At 55.2% G+C, this 10,906-nt stretch overlaps 1 protein-coding gene across 3 annotated transcripts; it reads right to left on the minus strand.

The window, feature by feature from the left end:
* Positions 1 to 24: 24 nt before the first annotated feature.
* Positions 25 to 10,902, minus strand: FBXO6 (F-box protein 6). 3 transcript variants are annotated; one of them, XM_033228362.1, is made up of 6 exons: positions 10,743 to 10,902; positions 6,400 to 6,688; positions 2,983 to 3,109; positions 2,350 to 2,445; positions 979 to 1,114; positions 25 to 774 (listed from the first exon to the last, which is right to left on the minus strand). In XM_033228362.1, exons 2-6 carry the CDS (start codon positions 6,683 to 6,685, stop codon positions 538 to 540), a joined length of 882 nt encoding a protein of 293 aa, XP_033084253.1. In that variant the 5' UTR covers positions 6,686 to 6,688; positions 10,743 to 10,902; the 3' UTR covers positions 25 to 537. The 3 variants fall into 3 exon arrangements, with proteins under 3 accessions (XP_033084253.1, XP_033084255.1, XP_033084256.1); XM_033228364.1 differs by lacking the exon at positions 10,743 to 10,902 and adding an exon at positions 10,565 to 10,703; XM_033228365.1 differs by lacking the exon at positions 10,743 to 10,902 and adding an exon at positions 10,254 to 10,398.
* Between the last annotated feature and the right edge of the window lie 4 nt (positions 10,903 to 10,906).

Consider the following 10,906-nt stretch of genomic DNA (forward strand, 5'->3'; position numbering starts at 1 on the left):
CTCCTAAAACCAACCCCAGGCTGGTTTTACTGAAAACATTTATTTTTTATTTTTTTATATTTATTTATTTCTTTTTTATTATTTGAGACGGAGTCTCGCTCTGTCACCCAGGCTGGAGTGCAGTGGTGCAATCTCGGCTCACTGCAAGCTCTACCTCCCGGGTTCACACCATTCTCCTGCCTCAGCCTCCCGAGTAGCTGGGACTACAGGCGCCCGCCACCACGCCTGGCTAATTTTTTTGTATTTTTAGTAGAGACGGGATTTCACCACGTTGGCCAGGATGGTCTCGATCTCCTGACCTCATGATCCGCCCGCCTTGGCCTCCCAAAGTGCTGGGATTACAGGCGTGAGCCACCGTGCCCAGCCTGAAAACATTTATTACAACAAAACGTCAGAGCTATGTGACAGTAAGTTTCCACAAGCTGGTAGGGTTGAACCGGGGCAGGAGTTGCTGGTACAGGGACTTCACTGCCCACCCTATACTCAGCTCCTGCATGGAGGAACCTCTGGCTGACCCGGATACAGTATGGACAGCTGTCAGAAAATCTGGAGAACAGCTTGGTAGGGCGATTGGGCAGCCTCCTCCTGTCCATGCTTCTGCCCAGGCTGAGCCTCGGAAGAGGCCTGGTTCCTGGTCCTCTTGTGGCTGACGACGATGCTGCTGTTGGTGACTCGGGGCCCATACCAGCCTGCCCAGTACTGGGTGTCCCTGCCCCCGTGCTGAAAGAGGATGTAGCGGACACCCCGGGGGTAGTCTGAGAAGGTGTAGGAGACCTGCCAGGAGGAGGGGAGAGGAAGTGACCACCAGGACTGGGGAGGGGAAGGCAGGAGCCAGGTCCTCTAAGAGAGCTGCCCAGGCGGGAAGGCAACAGCTCCAGGCCAGAGAGCAGGCGCACCTTGGGCCCTGAGGCTGCCCCTTGCTTCCTGCCATCCTGGCCCTGGGAGGAGTGGGTAGAGAGCAAGTGGGTGAGGCCTCACCTCTGTCCATGCGGCATTGTTCCACTGTTGGATGGTCACAGGTGGGGGCTCAAAGGAGGCCAACACGAAGTAGTCAGCCGAGGTCAGCTGCACCTTGAGTTGGTAGGTGCAGCCACAGTCAGCTCTGGCAGCAAACCTGGTGGAGGGGTTGAGAGCCCTGTGTCCAAGCCACCGAGGGCTGGCCCCAGCGGTGGGGGCAGGTGGGACCTACACATTGGAGCTTGGAGCTTCATTTCCCATCAGCCAGTACTGCTCTGCCTGCAAGGCCCAGCTGGCTTCAGCACTCCCTATGCCCCACTGTGGCCCGGGGGTAAGTAGTTGGTCCATGCTGGCCTCAGTTACCCCATCTGAGAAAAGGGACCCTTTCGGGCATCCTACTAAAGATGTGACCTCAAAAAGCAAAAGACCCCTCCAGAGAGGCCTGGCCTGTCCAAGCCATGTCACCTGTACTTACAATGGACCAGGCTGTGGATTCAGTGGGAGAGTCAAGGGGGTGGCCTGTGTAATGGGGCTGGCACAGAGCTCACCTTCTGCTCAGATCAGCCCAGCCCAGCCACCTCTCCCCTCTGCAGCTCTGCATACTCCTCCATCCTCGCCCATTTATCCTCAGAGTGGTGGCCCTGGGTCCTGCCTAGAACTGGGGTCCTGCTTCTCCCATCGGCCAAGCCAGAGCCTGGCACACTTCTGTGCACAGAGTAGGAGTTCAAACAAGAGTCATGGGATGAACAGGAAAAGGAGCCGGGGAGGCAGGTAGGTCAGGGGACCTGGGGGTTTCCACCCAGTCCAGAGAGGGCTGAGGTCCTCTGTTGCCCAAGTACCTGTCAGTGTTGACCGGGCACAGTGGCTCATACCTGTAATCCCAGCACTTTGGGAGGCCAAGGTGGGTGGATCACTTGAGGTCAGGAGTTTGAAACCAGCCTGACCAGCATGGTGAAACTGTCTGTATTAAAATGATTAAAAAAATAGCCGGGCGTGGTGGTGGGCAACTGTAGTCCCAGCTACTCAGGACGCTGAGGCAGGAGAATCACTTGAACGCGGGAGGTGGAGGTTGCAGTGAGCCAAGATCGCACCACTGCACTCCAGACTGTCTCAAAAAAAAAAAAAAAAGTGCCTGTCCATGACAACCTACCTGGGGGCCTCAGCCTCCTCATCTGCACACTGGGGCTGCTGTGTCCTGCTGACTCTGTCACAGGGTAGTGGGGAGGTCAGGAGGTGCCGCAGGGTCTGGGCACAGAGCGGGGGCAGAGGCCGGGGCTACCTGGCTCTAGGACACTGCTGGGCACAGTGGGCACTTGCTATGGCTTGTCTCACCCGGCATGGCAGTAAGAGGAGCATGTAGAGTGGGGGACACAGGCCATGGACCCTACTCACCAGTCCTTAACCACGATGTCCGGCCGGAATGTGTCCAGTAGCTCCTCCCAGTAGCCTTCAGCTACAAGGTCCACCAGCTGGGACTTGAGACACATTCTGGGGAGCAGAGTTGGGGGCTTGCGTACCTGGGTGTGCTATGCATGCCCCCCGCCCCAAGCCTTGGCAGCCCCTGTGAGCCCAGGGAGGTGGTTTGGGGACTCAGGGTATCCTTTGGCCGCTGCAGGACAGGCACTGGCTGGGGCTGACTGGTTTCTCCTCCAGTGTAGGAGGGAGTTTGACCCACTTGTGCCTGGGTGGCATCTGATTCCAATCCAAAGGCCCAGTGTTGCAGGGCACCAGGCAGGGCACTCTTGTAAACTCAAGTTCCTAGCTTAGGGATGGATGCCTGTAGATAGCCCTGGCTTATCTTAACCACCCAATGGACTCCTGGTCTGCTTCAGTGATCCCCACCCCCACTGCCCATGAACACAGCACTGAGTGACTCCAGGAAGCAGTGACTCTGGGCAAGTTTTGGGGCCACCTCCCTCGAGCTTCACAGAGAGGCCTTGCCTTAGAAGACTTTGCCCGAGACTTGGCAAAGGTGTCCTAACCCTCTATCCCCTCCATGCAAGCCTGGTAGGTTGTTTGCCTTACTCGTAGGATGTGACAAAATACTTCTTGACCTTGGGGTCAGGAAAATCTGTCCCGTGGGCTCCAGGGAGGCTCTCCACCTTCCAGCGGTCCCCACCATTGAAATCGATTTGCCATGCAAACATATCCTCTAGGAAGAACAGAAGCCGAGGTGAGACCCCCTGCGTAAATCTAAAATACAGCCCTCCCCACCTGGTCCCGGGAGGGCGGGAGGGAGGGTGGTTAGCGTTAGTGACCCTCTTTGGAGGCAGGACTTGCTCATGCTCAGGTTTCTGGGGCTGTGGATACCAAAGGGTTAACAAGCTTGTTCCTTCTCAAGGGCATTGTGTAGCCAAGGTACCCCACCAGCCCTGGAGCACCCCTACAAAGCACCCCTCCAACACATTCCCACCTGTCCTCACCATATCAGCTCTGACCTGACTCTGTCCCTCCCACACAATTCCAAACTGGCCTCACTCCTAACACACAGCTGGAGAAAATGCGTGTTACCAGAAATTCTAAACCAACCCCTTCCTCACTTCCACGTTGCGGTGGAATGCTCTGGGAAATACCCAAGTATCAGTTCTCAAAAAATTAAATTACGAGGGGCCTGTGAGAGTACAGTCCTCAAAGACTAATGTGAGGCCAGGCACAGTGGCTTGGCCTGTAATCCCAGCACTTTGGGAGGCTGAGGCAGGTGGATCGCTTGAATCCAGGAGTTCAAGACCAGCCTAGGGAACATAGTGACACCCTTTTTTTTTTTTTTTTAAATAAGTAAAAGAATTTTTTAAAAAAGGCTAACAAGTGTTCATCCCAACACAGACTGCTTACTTGACCCAGATGGCACCCCCGATGTCCAGGAGGGAGAGGCCCTTGGTTAACTACATAACCCAGACTGGAGGCCCTAGAGGATGGGTTTGTGGGTTTGTTGGTGGTCATGGGAACCAAGATTCCCATAGGGCCCAGATGGCCCAGGGCAAGAGTGCCAAGTGGAGGAACCAGTACCCTTTGGGCTGGGCGCTGTGGTAACATTCATGGGTGGACCTCCATTAGGTGGGCCTGGTGGGTCCAGGGGGGTGATCACCCTCTTCACACTGAACTCAGAGGACCTTAGAAAACAATGGTGCTCCTCTACTGGCGCTGCCCAGGCAATCACTGGGGCACTTTCCAAATAGCTTGCTCCCCCTCCAGAAGCCCGCTATTCTCAGGTGCTCTGGGGTCCCCAGTAGAGAACCAGAGGAGTAACACAGAAATCCAGGAGCTGGGCTGACGCTGAGTACAAACCTGGGGGTATCTCGGCAAGGCTTGACTGAACGCTGCCGGCCCCCGGCAGGCCAGGCTGCAAGGCCAGCTCTGTTAGGCGGTGTTAAGCCGAGTGGGCAGCTTAGCTGGGCAACTTCTGAATGAAATCTGGGGCAGGCAGAGGGACTGAGTGTCGGGCACTGTCTATGGGGGCTCTGGGATTTGGGGTGGAGGGAGTTTGAGGCCAAACCCTGGAAGCTGGGCAATTGTGCATCTTTGGGGGAGTCACTCATCTCAGGCCCAAAGCTCCCCATCTATACAATGGAGTCCACCCTAATTGTCTTGGCATCTCCCAGGTTCGTGTGTGTGTGTGTGTGCGCGCGAGAGAGAGACAGTGTCCCTCTGACACTCAGGCTGCTGGAGTGCAGTGGCGTGATCTCAGCTCACTGCAACCTCCGCTTCCCAGGTTCAAGCGGTGCTCCTACCTCAGCCTCCCAAGTAGTTGGGATGACAGGTGCCTACGACCATGCCCAGCTAATTTGTGTATTTTTTGTAGAGACAGGGTTTTACCATGTTGGCCAGGCTGGTCTCAAACTCCTGACCTCAAGTGATCTGCCTGCCTTGGTCCCCCAAAGTGCTGGGATTACAAGCATGAGCCACCGTGCCTGGCCTATTTGTTTTATTTTTAAATTATTTTTTCAGAGAGAGGGTCTCACTCTGTTTCCCAGGCTGGAGTGCAGTGGCACAATCTTGGCTCACTTCAACCTCCACCCCCTGGGTTCAAGCGGTTCTCCTGCTTCAGCCTCCTGAGGAGCTGAGATTACAGGTGCCTGCCACCATGCCTGGCTAATTTTTTTGTATTTTTGTAGAGATGGAGTTTCATGATGTTGTCCAGCCTGGTCTTGAACACCTGACCTCACGTAATCGCCCATCTCAGCCTCCCAAAGTGCTAGGATTACAGGTATGAGCCACTGCACCTGGCCAATCTCCCAGGATCCTAATGAGGATGAAGAGAGTACAGAGATAGCAAGGAGGTTCTAAGTACACAAACCAGGTCTCAAAATCAGCTGCTGGAGTCCCAACAGGAAGTATGGTGTGTCCGGGGTGGATGGTGGCTCATGCCTATAATTCCAGCACTTTGGGAGGCTGAGGCAGGTGGATCATTTGAGCCTAGGAGTTCGAGACCAGTCTGGGCAACATGGTGAGACCCTGTCTCTAATTAAAAAAAATATGTATGTAAAGCGTGGTGCCTGGTACATAGCAGGTACCAAATGAAGGAAGGGAAAAGGGGAAAAAAATCCCTGGGAAATACAAGAGAATGTAACAGGCTAAGTGGGGACCTTCAGCTGTGATCACTGGCCCCTCTGGATCTTCATTTTGTTTGTCTGTATAATGGGGCTAACAGGAGGATGGGTAAGTACATTTGTAAAGATCTCCCATGAATACCTGGCACAGAGGAGGCCCTTGGTCAACATGAGGCAGCTTGGGCTGTACTCTGGGGGACAGGCGGGTCTGCAGTGTGCTTGTTCATTCAATGAGCATTTCTTGGGCACCTGCTATGTGCAGGTGTCACTGTGGATGCTATAGTGTAGCAAACAATGTCCATTTGGCCACTGGAACTTGAAGTTTGTGGCAGAAAAAAATAAGGAAATTCTAAAAAAAAACTTTTTCTTTTGGAGACTAAGTTTCACTCTTGTCGCCCAGGCTGGAGTGCAGTGGAGCCATCCCAGCTCACTGCAACCTCTGCCTCTCGGGTTCAAGTGATTCTCCTGCCTCAGCCTCCCGAGCAGCTGGGATTGCAGGTGTGGGTCAGCATGCCCAAATTCATGTGTTTTTTAGTAGAGACAGGGCTTCGCCATTTTGACCAGGCTGGTCTCCAACTCCTTACCTCAGGTGATCCGCCCATCTCAGCCTCCCAAAGTGCTGGGATTACAGGCATGAGCCCCTGCGCCTGGTGAAAAATGTTACAGGGCATGAAATGGAGGTGCTATGCTGGAGGTGGAGTGTGCTGTTTTCAGATTGGGAGCACAGGGCAGGTCTCTGAACTGAGACCTGAAGAATGAGAAGGAACCAAGGGAGTGAGGTGGGTGTTTAGGATTAGAGAACAATCCAGGTAGCGTGGGAATCGCAAGTGCCAAGGCCCAAAGATGGGAAGGAACAAGTCCGGTGGCAGCCTCCACCCTGCCCGCCCCATGTCACCTTCAGCGCATGGGTTGCGCAGGAGGTTCCTGTGCAGGCTTCGTAGGAAGTAGAAGATCTTCCAGTCGGCCACAGGCTGGTCCCAGTCCTCGGTGATGAAGCCCTCTCGCAGGCACTTACGCTTCCAGAGGGTCATGAGGTCGATGAGATCCCGCCAGAGGCTGCAGACCAGGCGGCAGTTCAGCAGCAGCTGGCGGGCGGGCACGTGCGTGAACAGCTCCAGCAGGATGTTCTCGGGCAGCTCGTTGATGCTGTCCAGGGCTGCCTTGGGGTGGGCAGCATCCATGGCCTGTGGGGGGGACAGCGGTTATGAGCCTGACCAGGGAGGTGGGCCCTCAGGTCCCCAGGGACCTAGGCCAGGGACTCCTCTCCAACCCTGCATTAGCCAGGTGCGGTGGCACACGCGTGGAGTCCCAGCTAGTTGGGAGGCTGAGGCAGAGGATCCCTTGAGCCTGGGAGTTCAAGGCTACAGTGAGCTATGATTGCACCACTGCACCCCTGCCCGGGCAACTGAGCAAGACCCTGGCTCAAAAACAAAAACAAAAAAACCACAAAAGAGCATTTGGGAGGCTGAGGGTCCTTCCAGTAAACAGTAGCCCCTCAGTGGAAAGAGTAGTCATGGGACACATATTCAGAAGAGTGCAATACAAGTAGGAAAGTCTTTAGAGATACATATTTTAAAAGGCCCCTCCCCAATTTAAGAAAAAATTGCTTAATTTTAAAGCCAGTGGTTTGGGTGGACTGTAGGATTTTGTGGAGACCATACTTACCTGCAAAGTTCTGTGAGGGTTTTGGTGATTGTTATTTTAATGCTCTGGATTCACTCTTAGAATATAAAATCTTTTTTTTTCTTTTTTTGAGACAGGCTTGCTCTGTCACCCAGGCTGGAGTGCAGTGGTGCGATCTCGGCTCACTGCAACCTCCGCCTCCTGGGTTCAAGGGATTCTCCTGCCTCAGCCTCCTGAGTAGCTGGGACTATAGGCACATGCCACCACGCCCAGCTAATTTTTTGTATTTTTAGTAGAGACAGGGTTTCACCGTGTTAGCCAGGATGGTCTCAATCTCCTGACCCCGTGATCCACCCGCCTTGGCCTCCCAAAGTGCTGGAATTACAGGTGTGAGCCACCGCACCTGGCCAGAATATAAAATCAGTTTTACATCCCAGACTCATGAATGTTCATTCAGTGGTTGGCTAGCGCTGAGAAACCACCTGCCTCTCTCCAGAAGCTCACTTTGGCCTGGAAGTCAGATGTGATAAAACAACCCCATGGGAAGCCCCCACAGCACCCGGCTGGGCTGCCTTGGGTGTCAGGCCAGAATCCACTTGGAGATGGCCAGAAAAAAAAATCAGATGGAGGGTGCCTGAGAAGACTGCCTGGGTTTGAATCCTGGTCTGCAGTGACTAGTTGGGAAGCTGTGGAAAGGAGGGGGTAACTGTCCCGACCCTGGAAGGGCCAGGAGGACCAAGTGAAGCACAGGGCTTTGGTCAGCATTGCTGCCAGCACAAACCTGCCCTCAACACTGTCCTCCCTGTACCTCTGCACTGCACACGGGTTCTGGAAAACTTCGAGCAGTGCCACAGCCCTGGCCTGAATCTGTTACCTGGGGGCACCTGATTAGTCCCCTAAGGGGATCCCAGCTACTTGCCCCAGGTAGGTGGGGATTGGCCGGCAGCCAGGGCTCTGCCCTGTCACTCAGGTGGGCCTCATCTGCTTACACATGAGGAGAGAATGTTCTCCACCTACAAGAAGGGAAACAGAACCTTCCTGGCCTCTTTTTTTTTTCCTCCCCCACTCCGGAGACAGAGTTTCGCTCTTGTTGCCCAAGCTGGAGTGCAATGGCGGGATCTCAGCTCACTGCAATCTCCACCTCCTGGCTTCCAGCAATTCTCCAGCCTCAGCCTCCCAAGTAACTGTGATTACAGGTGTCCGCCACCACACCCCGCTAATTTTTTATTTTTAGTAGAGACGGGGTTTCACCATGTTGGCCAGGCTGGTTTTGAACTCCTGACCTCAGGTGATCCACCCGCCTCGGCCTCCCAAAGTGCTGGGATTACAGGCGTGAACCACTGCACCCAGCCTTTTGCTGTGGCCTCTTCTGATTTTCCATAGAGGCTTGGCCAAAGCAGCAGTTCATAGTCTTCTGAAAGCTCCCATCCCAGAAAACCGGAGGGTGGGTGTATGCTGGCTCCTGCCCAGGGAGGAACACTTTACATGGCAGAGAGAACAGGTGAGGTACTTGTGCCTCGTGAAAAATGCTTGGCAAGCTGGGAGCAGTGGCTCAAGCCTGTAATCCTAGCACTTTGGGAGGCCAAGGTGGGTGGATCAGGAGGGCAGAAGTTCGAGACCAGCCTGGCCAACATAGTGAAACCTCGTCTCTACTAAAAATACAAAAAATTAGCCGGGTTTGGTGGTGTGTGTCTGTAATCCCAGCTACTTGGGAGGCTGAGGCAGGAGAATCATGTGAACCCGGGAGGCAGAGGTTGTAGTGAGCCGAGATCGCGCCACTGCACTCCAGCCGGGGTGACAGTGCAAGACACACCTCCAAAAAAAAAAAAAAAGAGAAAAAAGGCTTTGCAACCTTGGCAACACAGGGAGACCCTGTCTCTATAAATAGTGAAAAAATTCGCCAGGCATAGTGGCGAGTGCCTGTGGTCCTAGCTACTTGGGAGGCTATGGTGTTAAGATCTCCTGAGCCCAGGAGGTCAAGGCGGCAGTAGCTCACAGGCGTGAGCCACCAAACCCGGCCCTCAGAGGTTTTCTAACTTACAGTACATGAGGCCTGCTGAGGTCACACTCTAGGGAAAGAAGGAGCCCGCTGGAGCAGAGTGAGCCATGATTCCTCCATAGCACTCCAGCTGGGCAACAGCAAAACTGTCAAAAAAAAAAAAAAAAAAAAAAAAGAAAAAGGCTTTGATAGGGGAAAAAACCCCAAAAAAACTCAATGTGGCCAAGTCTTCTAAGTTATGAGAAGCAAATGTAAGCATTCGAAAAAAAATGTAAAACCTGTCAATTAAAAATGCCTGTAGTCTGGGCAACATAGTGAGACTCTGTCTCTAGAAAAAAAAAAAAATTAGGTTGGGGGCGGGGACTCATGCCTGTAATTCCAGCACTTTGGTAGGCCGAGGTGGGCGGATCACAAGGTCAGGAGTTCAAGACCAGCCTGGCCAATATGGTGAAACTCCGTCTCTATAAAAATACAAAAATTAGTTGAGTGTGGTGTCAGGTGCCTGTAGTCCCAGCTACTCGGGAGGGTGAGGCAGGAGAATTGCTTGAACCCGGGAAGTGGAGGTTGCAGTGAGTTGAGATTGCACCACTGCACTCCAGCCTGGGTAACAGAGTGAGACTGTCTCAAAAAAAAAAAAAAGAAGAAGAAAAGAAATTAGCTAGACCTGGTGGCCCGTGCCTGTAGTCCCTGCTACTCAGGAGGCTGAGGCAGGAGGATCGCTTGAGCCCAGGAAGTGGAGGCTGCAGTGAGCTGTAACCATGCCACTGCACTCTGGCCTGGGTGACAGAGCAAGACTGCCTTAAATAAATAAATAAATAAATAAACGCTGGCAACTTCTAAAGTCACTGTCTAGACTCTAGACCAAATAAAAGTCACTGGGCTCCAAGCTAGAGGCGTCTAGGCACCAACAGCTTCCCACCGTGGTGACCGAAGTCAGGTCTCTGGCCCAGTCCGCATTTTCTTGCGCCCCTTCCCCGCCCCCACACGGGGCATTTTGTGGTGGGGAAGTCCCTGCCAGCCCTAGGAAGCCCTCTCACACCGATCGGGTTCCCCAACTGCCCGGCCCGGCGTCTCGTGCTGGCCTTCACCGCACCCACCCTCCCAGCAAGCTTTCGGGGCACTCTTACTTCACCGGTTTCTCGGAAACAGAAACCGTGGCTGGGGAAAGGCAGGCGCCGGATCTCGCGGGTGCGTGGGGGCCTGGAGGTCCCCTGACAGTTCTCTGAACCCGGCAATGGCCTCGGGATGTGGCCGGGGTGGAGGCGGCCGCAGAACCTCCGCCCGGGTGGCCCCGGGGCCAGGCCCCCAGTCCGGACCCAGCCGCCCGCGCCCCCCAGCCCTGGACACCCGGACCAGCGCCCGCAGGCTCCGTGAACGCCCAGGCGCCGGAGACCCCGGCTCCCCACTCGCCCGCCGCCCGTCCCCCCGGGGCCGCAACCTGGAAGCAGCGGCGGAGCTCCGGGTCGGCCCGAGCCTACGGCCTCGGCGGCGTCGTCGCTGGGCCCCGCCCGGCCCCGCCGCCGCGTCACGCGCTGCGCTCGGTCTCCACCCCCGCCCCGGACCCCGCTGCCGTCCCTCCCGGCCCGGCCCCGCACTGTCGCCGCGGGAAGACTAACCTGAGGTCCCCGGGGCCCGGGCCCTCGCTGCGGCCTGCGTGTCCTGAGGCTCAGTCTCCCCCTCCAGGCGGCGGGCGGCTCAGCACCCCCACCTGCACCCGCCTCCTCCGCAAGGCAAAAGTCCCCGAACGCGCGGCAGCTCACCGGACCTCCGCGCTACTTCC

Source organism: Trachypithecus francoisi, unplaced genomic scaffold (assembly GCF_009764315.1).
Source record: "Trachypithecus francoisi isolate TF-2019V2 unplaced genomic scaffold, Tfra_2.0 Lachesis_group12, whole genome shotgun sequence".
NCBI lineage: Eukaryota > Metazoa > Chordata > Mammalia > Primates > Cercopithecidae > Trachypithecus > Trachypithecus francoisi.